General features: G+C 40.6%; 1 protein-coding gene across 1 annotated transcript in view; it reads left to right on the forward strand.

Annotated features, from left to right (window-relative positions):
* Window positions 1–1,033: 1,033 nt before the first annotated feature.
* Window positions 1,034–20,633, forward strand: part of sptbn1 (spectrin, beta, non-erythrocytic 1) — a 40,517-nt gene continuing 20,917 nt past the window's right edge. The window contains exons 1-17 of the mRNA XM_072437497.1: window positions 1,034–1,205; window positions 3,308–3,399; window positions 4,571–4,651; window positions 6,086–6,201; window positions 6,271–6,383; window positions 8,276–8,463; window positions 9,678–9,795; window positions 10,477–10,635; window positions 11,929–12,024; window positions 12,510–12,716; window positions 14,675–14,828; window positions 15,448–15,599; window positions 16,257–16,475; window positions 16,754–16,834; window positions 16,912–17,118; window positions 17,999–18,210; window positions 19,649–19,786. Of these exons, the coding sequence (XP_072293598.1) occupies window positions 1,053–1,205; window positions 3,308–3,399; window positions 4,571–4,651; window positions 6,086–6,201; window positions 6,271–6,383; window positions 8,276–8,463; window positions 9,678–9,795; window positions 10,477–10,635; window positions 11,929–12,024; window positions 12,510–12,716; window positions 14,675–14,828; window positions 15,448–15,599; window positions 16,257–16,475; window positions 16,754–16,834; window positions 16,912–17,118; window positions 17,999–18,210; window positions 19,649–19,786 (2,486 nt within the window). The 5' untranslated portion in view covers window positions 1,034–1,052. The remainder of the gene's footprint in view (window positions 1,206–3,307; window positions 3,400–4,570; window positions 4,652–6,085; window positions 6,202–6,270; window positions 6,384–8,275; window positions 8,464–9,677; window positions 9,796–10,476; window positions 10,636–11,928; window positions 12,025–12,509; window positions 12,717–14,674; window positions 14,829–15,447; window positions 15,600–16,256; window positions 16,476–16,753; window positions 16,835–16,911; window positions 17,119–17,998; window positions 18,211–19,648; window positions 19,787–20,633) is intronic.

A 20,633-nucleotide genomic window follows, 5' to 3' on the forward strand; every position in this document is an offset into this window, starting at 1 on the left:
CAAGCCTAACCAGAGCTTCAAAAGTGGCAAACATCCTCTGCACATATTATAAAACTAGTATAAGCTAAAACACTGCCTTATTTTACACTACGCATTCATGTATTTTGATGAAGAACACTGCAGTCTTTTTGCATTTGTGCGACGTGGACTGTGCAGTGTAACCAGAGCAAGCTCAGGCCCTTTACACGGTGACTCAGCAGGCTCGGTTCCGGGCTAAGACGCTGGAAAGTCCCCCTCTCCTCATCAGCGAGTCCGCTTTGGGAGCTACAATTCTGTCTGTTTGCTTTTTGAGACTACAAGTGCTATATAGGTCCAAAATAAATGTGTGTGGATTGTGATTTCAAATGGGGCTCTCTCAACACTATTGTTTCCCTTGGCACATGTTTGTGAAATATAAGAATTACGACAACATTTATTATGATGGATCATAGCAGATTCATAATGGCTTCACCATGCTGAAGCATTTGGTGCCATTAAAATTACTCTTCCTTAGCATTGAATATAAATTAACAGTATATTATTGGTATTTAACAGGATTATAATCAGTGTTCTCGCTGAGGGGTTTTAGCTTGGCGGCCCGCCATGCTGCGGCGGTGACCCGCCATGCTCAAAAGAGACCGCACGGCGCTCGCTCGCACGGCGCTCCCTCGGACGGCTAGAACACTGATAATGGTGATTTAATAGGCAGTTTTTATTTAAATGATTGGCTCTTGGAAGCTTTTAATATGTTCTAATGTCAAAAAAAAATTGGAGATGGTATTGTAGACCTTCTTGTGAAAACTGAAGGGATTTTTGTTTGTCTTCAGAAACATGGACTTTTCAGATTTCAGTGTTGTCCCATGACAGCTCCTTTAAAGACTGCTGCAATCTCCAGATCACTGTCCTCTCCATCTGGCTAGTCTTGTTATATTCAAACTTTCCGATACCATATGATATGTTTTGCGCCCTTCTTTGGTAATGTCGTATGTATTCTCATCTCATTGCATCCTTGCTTTTCTGTGTTGTAAATTTGAGTTGTGAATGTGTTGCAGCCCAAGCCCACCAAAGGACGCATGAGGATCCACTGCCTGGAAAACGTGGACAAGGCCCTGCAGTTCCTTAAGGAGCAGAGGGTCCATCTGGAGAACATGGGCTCACATGACATCGTGGACGGAAACCACAGGCTGACACTCGGTCTCATCTGGACCATCATCCTCCGCTTCCAGGTACCTTTAAATAACATAACACAACATCATAATCATATCAGAAGTGGCTTGAGTAGTCAAAATATTGTCCTGTAAAGTTATACAGCTCAAAAGTTTTCACACAGCATACTTTTACTCCTACTTTTTATATATTGTACAGTGTAACATAAGGCTGAAACAATAAGATCGATTAATGACATAATCAACTAATTAATTTCTTTGTTTATAGTCCAGATACTGATTTATGGCTCAGAAAAAGAAAGAATTACATCAACATGACTCAGGAAACATGTGCATTTAGAGTTTCTGATGAAAGAACTATTTTGCCTGTAAATATATTTGATCAAATTGTCCTCATTCACAATAGTTGTGTTTCCTCTTCCCACTGTGAGTAAATCTAAAGCACTCCTTCAGAAATAACTTCTTTCAAATTTTTGTGTCTTCCCTCGTACAGACCGCAGACGCCTAAATGCGCCCGACGCAGAATTTGAGCGCGTGCACATTTGAAAGGTTTACGCAGTGGACGCGCGCTCTCGACGCCCCGGCCACTGTACACAGGCGCGCTCGAGCTCTCTGCGCACATGCACAGTAGAGGTGTTGTCGCATGAGCAGTTGAGTTGTTGACGGTGTGGCCTTTCATTGTGTAAAATGGCGGATATCGAGAGCGTTGTTTTCACGTATTTGGTTTTCAAAACCCTCACACGGAGGCGCCGGGCTCGGCGGCGACCTGCCTGGGTACACCAGATACTGCAGAGCCGTGAATACATCGTACAGCTCCTTTCTCCCACAAACCGCCACAATCAGTCTTTTGTCTGCCATTGTTGATGAGCAAGGAAACAGTGGCGCTTCTTGGGGAATTCCACGGGGAATACCGGAAATGCGAGGGGCAATACGTACGTACATACGTCACTGGAGCGTCAGCTCTGATTGGCTGCTGCGGCGGCTGCTATGCTTCAGCAGCAGAGACCTCAACATATCTGAACGCATCGCTTAAGCTGCTTTCGTCGCCTCGGCCGGCTCATACGCGCGCTCAAAGCGTCGAGTGCTTAAAAAAACGCACCAATTGCGCCGCAAAAACGCACCAAATCGCCCCGCGGATAACGCACTACGTGCGCGACGCACGTTTACCATAGACTTTGAATGTAAACTGGACGCTTCGGCCGCGGCGGTGTGGAACCCCCTTTACGATTACTTTTACTTGTAGTAGTGTTTCCAAATACTTTTTTACTCTTTTGTTCCCTATTCCTTGGTCTACTTTCCACTTCTAGAATCCCTTTATTTTTAAACTGAACTGGAGTCATGGTCCGAATTCTCTGATGGAATTTGCTGTGTAACTGTCATATTACAGCTTTGTTGAGCTGGTTTATAGTTCATTCTTCTCTAGCCAATCCCACACAAATTATGATATGGTAAAATATTTATGATTTCCATTTTGGATATTTCTCTCCAAAATTTTAAGTCTTCCATAAACAAAAAGGAAAAGGGGAAGTGAACATAATTTCTGTGGCGATAATCTTTTTTTCCATACTTCACCAAGGAAGAAGCTTATTCTGTTGTTGCGGTTTATTATAAAGGCTGATCTCTGTTAATATTTGAAAATGTTTTCTGATCTTTTACTTTTGCCTTCTCATGCCATAGCATTTTTGCTTGAATACAGTTCTTAGCTCCCATTCTAAAAGCATAATTTTGATCGCACATGTCCGCTCTGGAGTGGGCTGTCCTCCCGCACCTCTGACTCAGTGATGCCGCGGGCCACAGTAGCAGTTGGAGCTGGACCCCATCAGCACTGAGCCTTTTATAAGCCGCTGGGATTAAAAATGCGTCGTAAATCCTGCCACTGCAGAAGAGGATGAAATGGAGCCGATCGCATTCTGACCACATCGCTAACACATCGCTAACACACTGCTAACACTTCGCTAATGTCTTACTATGTCCTTAGAATGAGACGTGCTAATGCTAGGCTAATTGACGATTCGTCTACTTTTGATACACCACAGTTTTAGTCGATGAAGGTGTGGATTTTGGCAAAATATTTGTGTCATTTTGAAAAGACTTCCTAGAGGGAGTCATCTTTTAATCCTAATCCTTATCCCTCTTAAATGAACTTCAATTGTGTGTTCCAGATCCAGGACATTAGTGTGGAGACAGAGGACAACAAGGAGAAGAAGTCTGCTAAAGATGCTCTGCTGCTGTGGTGTCAGATGAAGACCGCAGGGTATGGACATGCTATACATTAGCATTGTGTAGGTTCTAGCACTGAAGGTCCGTGATGGACCCCGAGGCCGAAGAGCTGGACCAATCAGAAGCCCACAATGTCGACCGCTGTGGTCTGCTGCACGTGACAGTTTAGACCGGGAGTATTTAACTTTACAAAATTAAGACTGCAAAAAGGGAAATTAGTATTTACCATAATTAGTCATCAATAACTCTTCAAATCACAATGTATTTATTATTGTTTGGTAAGTATACCTAGAATACATATTGGTAGAAAAGGTTTTTTTCGACTTCTGGAGTCATTTTCAATCTAAAGGTCCTGGTTTTAGAAGCTAGATTAGTGCCGTCCCGTACTTATTCTATCCTATTGTCTATTGTTTAGGTCAGCCCAAACATGAACCTGACGAGTAAACAATGGCAGGGCAGGTTTCCGGTTATTACTCCTTCCTTGGGGCAGGACTACCGTAATCTTGCTCAGGAAAGAATCCTTTTTAGCTTCTCAAACCCCAGGATCAGACCAGAAGACGATAAAATTACTATTTTAGGGCTAAACTGGGGCTAATTAACGTCTAAAAGTTATTTTGTCCAAGAAATAACCCTCAACGGACTCAAAATGAAGCAAACACTAGATGTTTTTACTCGAAACATTCATGGTCAATTCTGCCCTGTCCAAAGCTTTAGAAGATGTTTCCTTTAGAGACTCTTTATCTACACGATACGAATGAGGTCACAGCGTGGAGATAAAGAGTCTGCAGGAAACATCTTCTGCTCATCTGATACTCACCACTCAATGACAACATCATGTTTGGGGATACATGGCTTCTAAAAAGTTGACAATTTTCCTCAGAAGCAGCATGTGCTTTCACTGCTCTTTTATTGGTTTATAAAATGGTCTTTAGATTAAATGTATATCAATCTTATACTCATTCATACTACTTTTGTTTAAACTAAATAACATTTTCTTTATTAAGATTTTAACAGTATTTTATAAAACATTTACAAATCAGTTTCCTCTTTATATTTATTATTTATGTTTTATTTCCTGATACAGTTTTCATTGACTGACAATATCCCATAAAAGAACCCAATATTTATTTTCCACATTTATCTGACTAGAACACTGAATACTCATAAGTATTTACTAATGATGTTTGTTTTTCTTTATTCTTCAGCTATCCAAACGTGAACATCCACAACTTCTCCACGAGCTGGAGAGACGGCATGGCCTTCAACGCCATCATCCACAAACACAGGTATGAACACTTGTCTGCATTTGTATAACACTGTGAGATGTTGGATCACATGGACAGAGAAGAATAGGAGCTTTGTATGGATAATATCCATAAAGAACATGTTAGTGTTTGTGACAGAGCTTTGAGCTGAGTCTTCTGACCATCAGCTGAGCACAGCAGTGCAGCAACAGCCCGTTACAGTACGCTCCAAGATAGTATGGTAATAAGCATGCTAGTGTGTTCAGAGTCACATTTCTTAATAAAGAAGGTTTTCTACAGTGCTTGAAAATGTCTTCTATAAATCATAGTTTTAAAACAAAAAAGCTCAAATGTTGTGCAATGTAACACTTTATTTCTATAAAGGTGTTGGCACAAAAATGATTTACTAAAATGACACGTTAATCACTACTTTAAAAAAAGACATGACGTTTAATGCTGTGATCCAAAGGGTGTCCCATGTTTAGAAAGACATGAAGGAGCTCGTCTGTCAGGACGAGCGCTGGGGGTTCAGGGTCAAAACAACCAATCATTTTTTCCATTTGGGGCCAGGTTGTGGGGGCAGCAGTCTTAGCAGGGACTCCCAGACTTCCCTCACCCCAGACAATTCCTCCAACTCCTCCCTATAAGGGAGCGCCCAGCCACCCTGCGCAGGAAACTCCTGTGGACCACTTGTATCCACGATCTTGTCCTTTCGGTCATTACCCAAAGCTCATGACCATAGGTGAGGGTAGGAACATAGACCGACCGGTAAATTGAGGGCTTTGTCTTTCGACTCAGCTCCTTCTTTACCACAACGGTCCGATGCAGCGACTGCATCACTGCAGCCGCTGCACCGATCCGCCTGTCGATCTCACGCTCCATCCTTCCCTCACTCGTGAACAAGACCCCGAGATACTTGAACTCCTTCACTTGGGGCAGGGACCCGCCACCACCTGGAGAGGACAAGTCACCATTCCCGGTCAAAAGAGCCAATTAAACTAAACATACTTTTCTGTAAAACATCCTGTGGTCTGACAGCTGTATTTATTGAGAAAGATACAATTCAAATTGTTAAACAAATATCACTTAGATTTTTCTATTGTAACTAGGGATGCAGCATTTACAGCTGGTGACAATGCTGTAGAATGAACAAGAGGTCTAATGCCACTGCAGATTTCCCACTGTTTACTGTCCTGTCCAGTACATCACATGGAAGACTTTAATGTTATTATGGTAATGTCATTAAGTACTTTTCAAATTCTAATCATTTGAAATATGACAATGATGACTGTAATGGACTAGAGGCTTGTCATATAAGACATTTTAAATATTAAGGATAAAACTCAATACCAACAATACCAATGTTGACACCACAATGAAAACAACCAATTATTTAATAGTTCCTCTTTCCTTTACCAGATCCATTGTAATCACGTTTTAACACAATAGTAACAAAAACCTTTCTGTTGTGTTTAGACCGGACCTGATCGACTTTGACAAGCTGAAGAAATCAAACGCTCACCACAATCTGCAGAATGCCTTCAACCTGGCCGAGCAGCACCTGGGCCTCACCAAACTGCTGGACGCTGAAGGTAACCACACGCCACCACATAAACGTCCAAGTCAATCCAGAATCTAAAGCGCTTTACTGTTGTGTGTAGACATCAGCGTGGACCACCCTGACGAGAAGTCCATCATCACATACGTGGTCACCTACTACCACTACTTCTCCAAGATGAAGGCGCTGAAGGTGGAGGGCAAGAGGATCGGCAAGGTCAGGAAACGCATCAAAAACCTCTCATACCAGCCACAAATGTACTCAGACCATAGTGTGTGATAAACATACGTGGAGAAGTAAATGGTAAAATGGTCACATTTATATAGCGCTTTTCTACCGTCAAGGTACTCAAAGCGCTTTACATCAAGGAACCAGTCACCCATTCACACACACATTCACACCCCAGATATACGCAGACACTGGGGGGCAAGTTGGGTTAAGTGTCTTGCCCAAGGACACAACGGCAGTATTCACATGAGGCAGCTGCGATCGCACCGCCAACCTGCGGGCCAGTGGATCTGACCGCTCTGACTGAGCGGGGAGTCGAACCGCCGACCTTTGGATCAGAAGACGAGCACTCTACCACTGAGCTACTGCCGCCCAGCTACTACTCTGTGTTTTTAAAGGTCACCTAACATGGGGTGTGGTCACATGTACACAAACGTAGTATTATACGATTTCTGCAGATGATTAAAAAGACACGCAAAACACACAATCTGATGGGAGTAATCTGAGAGACCATCAGAAAGAAATCCGTTAACTCGGATCAGTTTTGGCTGTTTTTAATTTGAATAATCGGACCGACTTCAGAAATCTGATCACATTTTCAGTGCACTTGTAACTGTAGCCACTTTCGGATTATTTCCGTTTTAAATCAAATGTCCTGCTCTACTCGCCTAAACAGCTTAGATACTGGGCCTGTCGCAATGAGATGCAATGTAATGCTTTAATAAATAAACAAATAGCAGTATATGACTTAATTAGTTATTTAGTGTCTCTAATGTGTCATGGAAGCCATTTATTTGACCCTGTACCACCCAAAGGTTATTGTACTGTATAAAAACATCTAAACTCTTTCCACTCGTGCAAAAAAAAAAGTTTACACGATAAATATTGAGCCCATTTTGTTCCATTTTTCATTTATTAAAGTCGAAATGCTCTGCGACGAGTTGGCCACTGTCCAGGGTGTACCCCGCCTAAGGCCCAAAGTCACTGGGATAGGCTCCAGTCACCCGCGACCCCTAACGGGAAAAAGCGGGAGAAAATGAATGAATGAATAAAGTCGATATGGTAAATATTGGGACAGGCCTAGTGGCAGGTTGCGCCATCTACTGACAACCGTGGGACTACTTTTTCTACAGTTTGTTTTCCCTTTTCTGATTTAGGTTATACAATGTAAACGATCCATGCCAAGGCAATTGTTTGAAACTTGAATTATTCATATACTAAATATTTGAACTGTCGATAACGGTATTCAGACAATGTTATGAGAATTCAACAGAAATGTGTCTCAAATGAATCACAAAAGTGCAGAAATATCACTGTTTATTACTGTACTCAAAGTTTACAGTATATATTTTTTGCACTTTTATTTTTAACCAGCTCTTTTTTGTTGAATTATTTTTTTATCAAACAATACACTTGATATTCAAACTTGCATATCTTTATCAACATAAGTGATAAATATCTACACTTTGATTATTGCCCATGAACTCAAGTTAAAGATGAATTTGGTAGCTTTAATATTTCTATGTGATCATTGTATTAATTCATTAGATAATTATAAATGCTTACTAATTAAATTCATATTTGTGTTTTTAGGATCGTTAATGTTAAATTATGAATTATATGACTGTTTTTTAGGAGGTATTGCAAATGATGATTTATGAAAAGTAAATAATTGTTTTTATATATAGTGTATGTATGGAGGTTTTTTTTTTTTTAATTGTCATTTTTCTTATGTTAAACCTGCCCGAGTACTACAGATGGAAATGAGCTCTTAGCTAAATCTGGTACAGTCCTTGTTTGAAATGAATAAATAATGTCCAATGTCACGTCTATGAGTAAAAGAACAATGTTGAGCTTGCATTTGTTTTATTTGCTTGTAGGTTTTGGACAACGCCATCGAGACAGAGAAGATGATCGAGAAGTACGAATCCCTGGCGTCGGACCTGCTGGAGTGGATCGAGCAGACCATCATCATCCTCAACAACCGAAAGTTTGCAAACTCTCTGGTGGGAGTGCAACAGCAGCTCCAGGCCTTCAACACGTACCGCACTGTGGAGAAACCGCCCAAGTGAGCGCACCAACATAGTACTATTGTTGTGTGTAGAGTACATGACCAAACAGTGCTTCACAATACTGTTAAAATCCACATAATAATTCACAGGTTTTACAGTTGCGGTGAAAGAACTTCAATCTTTTATTTAAAACATTTTCCATTGCAAAAATATAATTGTAATATTGGGCTGAGCAAAATAATGTCTGTTTGCCGTAACCCGACCGACCCCGCTTTGAAACTAGCCGACTGAAGAAAAAAAATATCAGCATTTTGTTGAAAAAACGTCAATCTTTAATTTTTCAATTACCTACCGGTCTTTCCTGAACCACCGTGTTGAATATTTTTATCACGTTGGTAAACCTGACTTTCATCCCAGAGGACTGATAACGCACTGCGCACCGCATGCGCGTCTTCATTTTCAGTCCTCCACATGAGTCTATAATTAAACTGATCGCGCGTAGGACTTGTTATATTGCCTTTTACAAGTTGGTTTGCCCTTGTCTGCGCCACTGACATGTCCAGGGTGTGAAATTGGAATTACGCAAATGCATTCTGGGATTGAAACACGCCCAGCAGCGTCATCACAACAAACATGGCAGCCCGTGTCCCCCGCATGTTCCCCCCCTCGCCTTAGCTACCAAAATAAAGGATAGCGGCGTACAAAAGGTCGATTGAAATGTCTTAAAAGAGTGAGATTTAGTCTCCCGATCGGGTTGATAGAGACGTTTTCCGTCATTGACTGTTGAAGCCTGACCCCTGGTGGTCACTTCGTGGATTTGCCTACCGTCCTAGATGAAAAATGTTTACTTGGGTTACAGCAAACAGACAATTTGCAAACTGCACTGACCCCGCTTTCTTTGTGCTGCTGCTTCATTTTGAGACTTGACAGGTTCAGTGCTGAATCATTTGTCGTCATGCACACACACACACACACACACACACACACGAGGAGGACAACAAACCAGCTGAGTCTGATTAGAGCGTCTCATTTTCCTGGAAACACTGTAGTAAATGATTCAGTCCTGCAGCTGCACACAAGCACAAATAACTCAACATTTTTGTGATCCCCAAAGAAATGCTGTAATGTCTGACTATTGTAGAGAAGAAATCAAAGTGACAAAAGCATTATGTAAGCAGTGGCAAAAGTGTCCTCAGATCACCTGTGCATTTGATTCATTCATTCAGCAGCGATGGACTATTGATAACTGGTAAATGTTGAACTATTTCAGGTTCACGGAGAAGGGAAACCTGGAGGTGCTGCTGTTCACCATCCAGAGCAAAATGAGAGCCAACAACCAGAAAGTGTACACTCCACGAGAGGGCAAGCTCATCTCTGACATCAACAAGGTACAAAGCACTGTGAATGAATGCAAATCTCATCTACAATATCTATTAATTATGTGCTTGGTAATAACAGTTATGTCTTCAAGTTGTCCTTTCAGTTCAGTTTATTTAGTTTTCTTTCAATCCTAACTATTCAATCCACAATGTCCATAGTTTACAAAAATAAAGATATCAATTTGCTGCTATAAGAATTAACTCTCATATATAATAGATAATATTCATCTTGTACAAAGTTTTAAAGTAATTAGTAAAAGTAATAGATTTGTTCTCGAATTAATTTTTGCAAACGCCCTCTGAAATGATGAACACTATCTACTGCACTGTACTTGGAGAATAATGTATATCGTTTCATTTGCGTTTTTGAAATGAGTTTGCAATAAGGAAATGTAAAATATCTAAATAAATAATTTATTCCTTCAAGTCACTTACGTTACGTGGCTAGAAATATTCTATTGTACGATCAAAAGCCATTCATTGCCCTGCTTTGATGTACCAGTGCCATAACATACCAAAATGATGAGTGCATTTTGAGGGATTAAGAAGTCATTACATTGGCCACTTTACGTCTTCAAATGTAATATTTTTAAACTCCATGTGCATTTGAAGTAGCGTTTGTATTTCCTGCCCTTGGATAAAAGAAGAACCCAGCAGTACAAACATGTGCCCTGTGTGTGTTTGTTGTAGGCGTGGGAGCGGCTGGAGAAGGCGGAGCATGAGCGGGAGCTGGCTCTGAGGACGGAGCTGATTCGTCAGGAGAAGCTCGAGCAGCTGGCCCGACGCTTCGACAGGAAGGCCGCCATGAGAGAGACGTGGCTGAGCGAGAACCAGCGCCTCGTCTCCCAGGTAACGGCACATACGACATACACTCGCTTTCTCCAAGGGAACCACCACATAAACAAATATAATATATACTGTACAGAAGTGTCTACATTGTTTGCATCATTTTGCTGTAGAACTCTAAATAGCACATTATAATGGACTTTGAACCATGTTATAGTGTTGCCCCCTCATCAAAGCCATACCTGGAGTTGAATTTAGCTTCATTCTCATCCTGTTTATGAGCTTTTGTTCACTGAATACTACGTTTGAATAAAAATCCTCCTATGCAGTTCTCCATAAACCATCTCCAGACTGGTTCTGCAGTCATATTGGGTTCAATACAAACACATGGCCTTATTAGCGGAGCAGTCACGTTGCTAAGGGCTTCATTTAGTTATTTTTTCCCCTGGTTTTCATTGGCGCTGACAGCAGACAGCGCTCCAATGCCTAAATACATCATTGGAAACACAGCAGTAGTTTGAAAGTGTGTTTCCCAAATGTACACGTTATTTGAAGTCTGAAATATTTATATCAAAGGACTAAAAGTATGTTTAAAACAAATTAAAGCCACAAAATTGCAGAATACGTCCACTTTCTTGCTGTTTTGCCATAGCTAACGCTGACTCAACTTCTACTCATGGGAAACTTTATTAATTTTACTTGCTAAATACGTTTTCTTATATTTATGCAAATAATGAAGGGAATACCAAATAATACAAACTTTACTAAGATTGTATTACCAACTATATTCATTTTACGAGACTGTATTAAACTATATTTTGATACACGCTGAAACTATGAAGGGTTTACTCCTTACACGCACACGCGGACAGAGATCCCATTGTTCCTCTAAGACACTCTCTGATAAGACACTGAGCCGGAGAAAGCACGAAACTGGAGAGGTACAGAGGAGGAGACCAGAGAGCGTCACCCTTCATATCGCGCCCCATATGAAAATGTACAAATTGTTTGAGCGCACAGGGACAGGGCGCGATCCGGAACGCCCGTGTAAGACGCCGACACATTTGATAGGGACAGATGGTAAGCGCTCTGTTTATCTGTATTAGAATTGTACATGGATTAAACATTTGTTTCGTTTTAACTGTTTTTGATTCTTGCCCTTTCTTTCATAAATGAGCACGCCAACAATAACTACAGAGTATTTGAAGATTGTTTTCCTGTTCACTTGCTGTGTCTCGCTGTTGTATTGTTGTCACTGACTCAAACTAAACAACATGGAAGCATCTTTATTCACATATCACTTCAGAAAACGTATCATTAGCTATATTAACAAACTGTCGTCTCTTTCCTCTTCAGGATAACTTTGGGTTTGACCTACAGGCGGTCGAAGCTGCCACCAAGAAACATGAAGCCATCGAAACGGACATCGCAGCTTATGAGGAGCGAGTGCAGGTCAGCATAAACTCTGCTCCGGTTATGATATTACGATATTCATTTTGACGAAAAGCAAAGTGATCCTGTATTTTAGATCATTAATAACATCTACTGTAAGCTCATCATAATACTCCTGATTTAAGTGCTGGTTTAGCCTCTGGTTTAGCTGCTAGTTTACCTCTGGTTTAGCCTCTGGTTTAGCATCTGGTTTAGCCTCTGGTTTAGCCCTGGTTGAGCCTTGGTTGAGCCCTGGTTGAGCCCTGGTTAAGCCCTGGTTTAGCCCTGGTTTAGCCCTGGTTTAGCCTTAGTTTAGCCCGAGTTTAGTTCTGGTTTGGACAATGCATGTGTTAGTGGGTTTTGGATCTGAAAGTCTCTAGACCCACAGCACACTTCACCATCATTTTGATCAACGTTGCCAACGACTGGACGTTCCATTATCTTTTTGGTTTTATTTCTAATATTTCCTGGTTTTCTCTTCTCTTTCTTCCGTGCGACCGATGCAGGCCGTGGTTTCCGTGGCGAGGGAGCTGGAGGCGGAGAGTTACCATGACATCAAACGCATCACGGCTCGTAAGGACAACGTGATCCGGCTGTGGGAGTACCTGCTGGAGCTGCTGAAGGCCCGCAGGCAGAGGCTGGAGATGACCCTGGGCCTGCAGCGGGTCTTCCAGGAGATGCTCTACATCATGGACTGGATGGACGAGATGAAGGTACAAGCTCCCAACTTTACTGGAGGATAATTATTTGCAATACATTTTAGTAGCATTTGAATAAAGACAGATGAGAGTTTTTGAATTAATTTTATATTTTAAAATTATAAAGTCAGAGCTGTAGATCCAAAGGGGGAAAGAAACATTCCAGAATAGTATAAACATTATTGTCCTCTTGGTCGTTTGTCTTGGGCACAGTGCCACATAGTTCCTGGAGACAAAGACACAGACAAAACAACTGTGTACTTTAATGGAGAGGTACAAAAGAATCAGAATAATGTATATTTAGAGATTTATTGTGTACACTTGATTAACCTGTTACCATCCACCTATTTTCGCCCTGTGTACAATGGTTGGACATACCCAAATGGCATTGCTTATTAAAAGAGGATCTTATGTTCCACATGCAAGTGTGATGCATCATTAGAAAGCTTAGGCCTTCTAGTTTCTGCAGATGTGCACATGAACTTACACTACAGAGGCCCAAACATAAACAAAACATCCTTTTTTAGTCTCGCCTGAATATTGTCAATGGTCCTGAGCATGACATACTTCATTGTGTGCATATGCTGTTCACTGTACATGCTTTTTATCTTGTTGACAACAACTGTGTAAAGTTTCAGATCTCTAGGAACAGGCATTTTGGTGCTGTTGACCTTTTTGTATCAAAAAGTATATTCGGAACAAGTGATCCAAATATGTGCCAACTGTGCCAAACTGTTTTATTACAATTTTAGCTCCTCTATGATCATAAAACATACATTTTGATGTTTTGTAGGCCACTAATACCAATTATAACTGCTAAAAACAATATATGTGAAAATGTGTAAATATGAGTTTACCCATGAATTTCCCATATAGAGGTTAAAAAAAAAAAAAAAAAAGAATTATAATATTTTATTTTTATATTGGTATAATAAAACATATATCTAACAAAATGCACGTCCAAAAGGCTAATAAAATCAGAAAACGTTATGTGCAAAATCCTGCCGAGAAATCTGGCTCTTTACAGCCTTCCCAGAGCCTTGCGCACGAGAATACAGAAGATTCTGTGTCAATAAGCCCTTTGTCCCGCCCCTCTTTCTAAAGCTAATCTTATTGGCTAGAATAATATGTCATTCAAAGTCTGCTACGTCATTTGCATGCGGCGCTATTTAGATGTAAACAGACTAATCCATGTGCGTCGCAAGCGGCGCATTTTATTTTTGCGGAGGCTGTAGCAAACAAACCCGTGGACAGAAAAATTGGTGGATGGTCTCATTCTGTAGGTAACAGTCTGAAGAAAAGAAGGATATCCAATATTATTTTATAGGTCAAACAGGTCATTTGTTATGGACGGAGAAATGCGCCGGACAAGCGCATTCTCGTCCGGCGAGAAACGAAGAAAAGTTTGTTTACTTGACAATCGAAATCGGATAACTTCAGGAAAAATACAAGTGGATATTGTTTTTCAATGATTCCTTACGGACAGACTGAGCACAAGGATGTACAGAATTAAAGCCGCTTCGTCCGTCATAAACAGCAAACAGGTAGGACATGCGTTTGTAAAAGTTGAGACTTTCTCACAAACTATTGGCAATTGCTTCTTGGGGCATATTATTCAATCAATGACATATTCGTTTTGTTGAGAAAATAAGCTTTAAAATGATGTATGGCTTGCTGGTATTGACCACGGAAATAAAAGTGATGATGTAAGAGAATATTTGAGAAATAGAAAATGCTCGCCGGCGGACAGGTGGGTGGTAACAGTTTACAGAACATAAAAAACTGAGATGTACAGTGCCCAAACATATAGACCCTAAAATGCTCTGCTAAACTGAAAATCTTTAGCGTTTCATTAAAACCAGTGCCACAGAAGGCCAGTACCTGCTCCTCGTCCCTAAGCAGAGATGTCAGTAGTTAAACGGCGTGTAACATCATCTGCCCACTTGCTGACCCCTGACCCCTCGTGTCCGTAGATGCTGCTGCTGTCTCAGGACTATGGAAAGCACCTGCTGGGCGTGGAGGACCTGCTGCAGAAACACACTCTGGTGGAGGCAGACATCGGTATCCAGGCCGACCGCGTCCGCAACGTCAGCAGCAATGCACAGAAGTTTGCCAACGACACTGAGGGTATTTTTATTACATGTTTATTTCTAGTAGATATGCACAGTAAGAGAAAGAGAAAAGCATGTGATTTTCAAGAACTAAATTGACAGAAGAAAAATACAGATAAAATAATGAAATGTATGCAAAATGTGCAGTTTTTAGCCTTTAACCACGTTCTAACATAGTTCCTTCATCCAAAACTTACCTGGAATTGTATCTAGCTTCATTCACACTTATTTCATGAATCATGTTTCGTAAGTCCTCTCCCTCTGAGCCTCATAAAAACACCACGTTTAAATTTTTTTGTGAGATCAAATATAGAGCTCTGAGGTGCTGTTAAAGTCCATAAAGCGTCACCAGACTTGTTCTGAGCGTTCGTTATAATTGCGTGCCTGCATTAGGATGTCAGGGGAAAGCTAGGTTTGTTTATATCTTCTTTGTAATCCCTGACTGAACTGCTGTCTGAAGTCACGTGTGCTTCAGGTACACACATTATTTTAAGTTCTAAAACATGAGACACCAAAGATACTCAAGAGCATGATATAGGTTCTTTACGTCGTAATCTGTCATCATTAATTGTCTTGGCAAGTTTGTTTGTAGAGCACAATTCAAAGTCTGTGATATTCCCCGTCTATGTCTATAGGGTACAAGCCGTGTGACCCTCAGATCATCCTAGACCGCGTGGCCCACCTGGACTTCTGTTACCAGGAGCTGAGCCAGCTGGCCGCCGAGCGCAGGGCCCGGCTGGAGGAGTCCCGGCGACTCTGGAAGTTCTTCTGGGAGATGGCCGAGGAGGTCAGTGCTGTCCGCTGTGCACATAGGGCTGAATCAGACTCTTTGAACTGTACATTAACAGTCCATCCATTTCAAGTTCTAAATCTGAATATTTGGTGTAGTGTATGTATTAACTACATGTCTTGTTTTAATTGTTTATAAAATACATCAACAGTTTCATACAGTTAAGTATGCAAAAGAAAATGATAATAATGAAAAGGAGCAAAAAGAAGAGCAATATTATGTTATCTGCCCCTTTTTACAACATTTCTATTTAAATAACATACATTAACTTACTGTAAACCGATATCTGCCTTTTAATCTGCAACAAACCAATTTTGTTTTTCATACTTAATGTGGTATTTTTTATGTTTTTCTTAAATGCCATTATTGTTCTTAATTCTTTGCTGTTGTTTTTTAGTCCAAATTATGCCATAAATAAACTCCCTTTAGTGCAAACGACTGATACTGACAAGTCTCATGGTCCTTTTCTGTCAACTATGTATTGGCTTTGTGCAGCTTTTACATGCCGAGCCCTACATTTCTACATAGTATGTCAAATATGAGACAATTATTGATTTCTTGAATGTTTCTAAAGGTACTTAACTTAAGCCTATAAATGCTTTTCGCGGCTGCTCTGTGCTGACGTCAACCATCTCCCTGGGTTGTGGTCTACAGGAGGGCTGGATCCGTGAGAAGGAGCAGATCCTCTCCTCTGAGGACTATGGGAAGGACCTGACGGGAGCCGTGCGTCTGCTGAGCCAGCACAAAGCCTTTGAGGACGAGATGAGCGGGCGAGGAGCCCACCTGCAGCAGACCATCAGGCAGGGAGACGATCTCGTCGCCAACAACCACTTTGGAGCAGACAAGATCAAGGAGAGGATCCAGGACCTGCAGGTAAAGACACAGGCGGGACGGGCGACACAGCTTTAAAAGACCTCGAGTGTCCTCCAGTTTTAACACGTGTTGGAGGGACCTTCAGCAGGTTCTGCCCTGAGAACCTGAGGCTCCAGGTCAAGTTACAGAGTATGAGTATATATAGGTCAGCCCTACATGTAGGGCCCGAAAGGTGTAAATCCAACAGACATGTGAGTCAGGAGCCTCGCTGCTACATTTTGGACGTTCTGCAAAGGAGCCAACTCTCATAAAATAGTCTGCGTTTCTCTTTCCTCTAGGAACAATGGGCAGCTCTGGAGCGCCTCTCTGCTGTCCGCAAAGCCAAACTACAAGAAGCCTGCAACCAACATCAGTTCCAAGTAAGTCACAGACTTGATCATATGATATCAATTTGAAATCAAACTTTCCCCACACTTATTACACTCTTCCTGTGCAGGCGGATGCAGACGACATCGACACATGGATGCTGGACGTGCTGAGGATCGTCTCCTCTGTGGACGTGGGCCATGATGAGTTCTCCACACAGGCTCTGGTGAAGAAGCACAAGGACGTGGCTGAGGAGATCTCCAGCTACAGACCTGTGATCGACGCTTTGCACGAACAGTCGCGCACGCTGCCCCCCGAGAAGGCCAACTCTGACGAGGTATGACACCTTTACAACATGTGTACGATATATTCATTCAGTGAATTAGGCTTGATTTGGTGGTCCAGTGGATAGCACACATGCGGACAGGAATGTTGAGTTTGATTCCAGCTCCGACAATTTGCTGCAGTGTCTTTCCCCACTCTTATCCCCATCCCAAAAAATACTTCTATACAAAATGAATCAGACTGGAACTGACACTAAAGCTAGTACGCCAAAAACAACTTTAGAATCATTTTCAGCTTCATCAGGTTTAATTTAAGACCTTATGTTTTCAAAAAGAGAGAAATGACACTACAGAGGATAAAGATATTCACCTCTTTTAAACTTCATTTCAACAGTAACTATATATAATGTTAACAAATATTGATTTTATTGTATACAATTGTAATGTTAATCTATTTATAATTATCAAAACATGTTTCTATTTTTCTTAAATTGACCAAATTCCATGATTAAAACTAGTTTGTCATAAATTGGTTGAATTAACTGAAATTGAATTACCTTGAATTTATAAAGGGTAAAAGTATCCATTTATCATAGTTTTAGTGCTAATTAATTACTGGAAATTGACACTGGGTACATGGCCAAATAACTAGAACTAAACACAATAATTGGATCAGGTTTTGTGTGTGTTTGTGTGCACAAAAGAAATCTGATCATCTAAAACCTAGTCAGTTTATCAATGGACCGATTACGGAGTATATATAATGAGTTTTAAAATAAACACTTTCAATATTTAACGTTTTCCCTCTCATTCTGTGTTGCCACAATAGTTTGCACTATTTTGCATCATTTTCCTGGATATAAAAAATAGTCATGATGAAACCTTCTTGTAAGGCTTTGCCAGCTTGAGGACCTCTGTTGTTTCCGGGCGCAGGTGCAGAGCAGACTGGCCGGCATCGAGGAGCGTTACAAGGAGGTGGCAGAGCTGACGCGGCTGAGGAAGCAGGCCCTGCAGGACGCTCTAGCCCTGTACAAGATGAGGAGCGAAGCCAACGCCTGCGAGCTCTGGGTCGACGAGAAGGAGCAGTGGCTCAACAGCATGGACATCCCCGAGAAGCTGGAGGACCTGGAGGTGGTGCAGCACCGGTCAGTGTCCCAGTGTGTGCGCGTGAGCACGGTTAAACGCTAACTAAAGGGTCGCATTTGTAACTCGCCATGCTCAGACAGGATTTCAAGCCAGTTCTGAGAGGTTTAGAGGAGACCGTACAAGAACTTGCCTCACAGTACTTTATTACAAACAGCATGGATTAAACGTATAAAAGAAGTCACTTGAATCCTTTTCTATGACTGAACGTTCCTGGACGAATGAGGGAAACGCCATTTAATATATGAATATGCCTCATAAACGTCTTTGTCCTGCTTTAGTTGTTGGTAAAGTTGGTTTTTCGTTGTCTTTACTTTCATGGTTTCAAAAGCTCTAGTTTGTTTTCCCTGGGAACCAGAGCGCAGCAGGAGTTTACTCTTAAGTGTTGTGTGTGTTCAGGCACACTTTATTCTTCTTTACAAGGCTGCATTTTCTCCACATTCTTACATTTTGTTGAAGTACAGAACATCGCATGAGCTCTGTGCCAGATGCCCCGACAGAGTGTAATCTGTGGTGTGAGAGCTTCAAACGACTTCTGTGTCGCTGGTGTCAATTATCATGGATTATCTGCTTTATCTGCTCCATTCTTTTCACAAAGCTGGGCTCATAGTTAAGACCAAGGGTTCTCAATTGGGGTTCGTGTACCGGTAGTTTTACATTACCTTCAACTGGAAGTACTTTAGCCCTGTTTTGTTTTTTAAATGTTGAGTCTGTGTTTCATTATTTTGATTTGGTTTTTTGTCCGTTTTGGTACAATTTGTCACTATTCGTAACTGTTTGCAAGTAGCTGGTTCAAATCACTAAACGGGACTAGTCGGCTATATACAGACACAAACTATACAAAAGATATATACTTTTTATGACGAAGGCAGTGCCAGAAAAATAAACAATTTAAGCTTTTTATTTGTGAAGCCTTCAGTCACAATAGTTCAACCTTTATTTGTTTGGTAATATACTCTAAGTCTCAAAGTACATTATAAATATTTGACTTATCGAATAATCCAAAAAATGAATTGTCAATCAATAAATTGTCTATTCTTTTTTCTATAGTTTTTTGCCCTTTTCATAATTTCCCCTTATTTTTTTCGGGACATATTTGGTTGAACATTTTCATTTGTGTAGTAATTTTTGTTTGTTTTGAGTCTCTTTGGGGTCAGAAAATTATTAAATTTATCAATGTATATCTTTATATATAATATGTTTTAATGTACACTGGTTTTAAATTTCACAATATATGAATTATTTGCAGATTGTAAAATATTTGAAATGTTGAGCAAAGAGCGTTACGTTACAGCACATTAGTTTAAAGTTGGACAAAAACTAAGTTCTACCTTGAGCCTCAGTGTTTCGCTGAACTGTCATACACAGGACGCAGCAGGCTCAATTAAAACCGCACAAATGTTGTTGTTTTTTTATTAATTTCTTTCTTTCTTTGCACAGTTTCGAGAGCCTGGAGCCGGAGATGAACAGCCAGGCTTCCCGGGTAGCAGTGGTGAACCAGGTGGCCCGGCAGCTCCTCCACAGCGGACACCCAAGCGAGAAGGAGATCAAGACCCAGCAGGACACGCTCAACACCAGGTGATCCACAACATGAATTACACATGTCAAGTTTGTCAAGGCGATCTGACAAACAAACGCCTACAATCAAGTCTAATTAAATGTATGAGAGCGGTCATTTGAGAGATTTAGTGATCCATATAGGAAGAATTTAGTAAACGTAAAGTTTGTGAAAATGATCTAGAACTGATCAAACCTTTGTCATTGTTTCATAAGAAGAAACTATTTTCTTATTCCATTTCAACTTTATAAACAATGCAATGATTCCAACTTCTAGTAAGAGTGACAGGACAAACAATTGTTCTTTCATAATTTGAGCTGCAGGGATTAATCTAGTATCTAGAAAAAAAAGATAATCATAGTTGTATTTTGATAATTGTAATAAAATAGAATAAATACATTCAGATTTTCATCAATAATACTCTTTATTTATGAATATTCTCTAAATAGAAGCATTCAGTCTGCATTATTAACACCTTTGTTAAAAATGTAGCATATAATTGTTTGACTAGTGAAATAATCATTAGTCGTCATGGATATGGACATGTTTAATTTCATACTCTGGAACGTTCCAGGCAAAGCAGCAGTATACAGGAGATATTCTCCGTCAGAATAGTTACATAGTGCATCTTTATCCTGATTATTTAGAACTAATGAAGCCAAAAATGAACTATTCTAATTAATTGTATTCATATTTCTAGGCTGCGACCCTTTTCGAGAAAAAACAGTAGAAAATTAATATTGTTAATCATAAGTCACTCAATTACAAAAAAATAATAAACTACTAATTTTATATTTTTTTTTGACTGCTTTGCTTGTTTTTGGTCCCCTGTATATTTTAAAACAAGTTCGTCGTAATGTTAGTGAA

This window comes from Eucyclogobius newberryi, unplaced genomic scaffold, assembly GCF_026437365.1.
Source record: "Eucyclogobius newberryi isolate DKJ021-1_F unplaced genomic scaffold, fEucNew1.0.hap1 SCAF_8, whole genome shotgun sequence".
Classification (NCBI taxonomy): domain Eukaryota; kingdom Metazoa; phylum Chordata; class Actinopteri; order Gobiiformes; family Gobiidae; genus Eucyclogobius; species Eucyclogobius newberryi.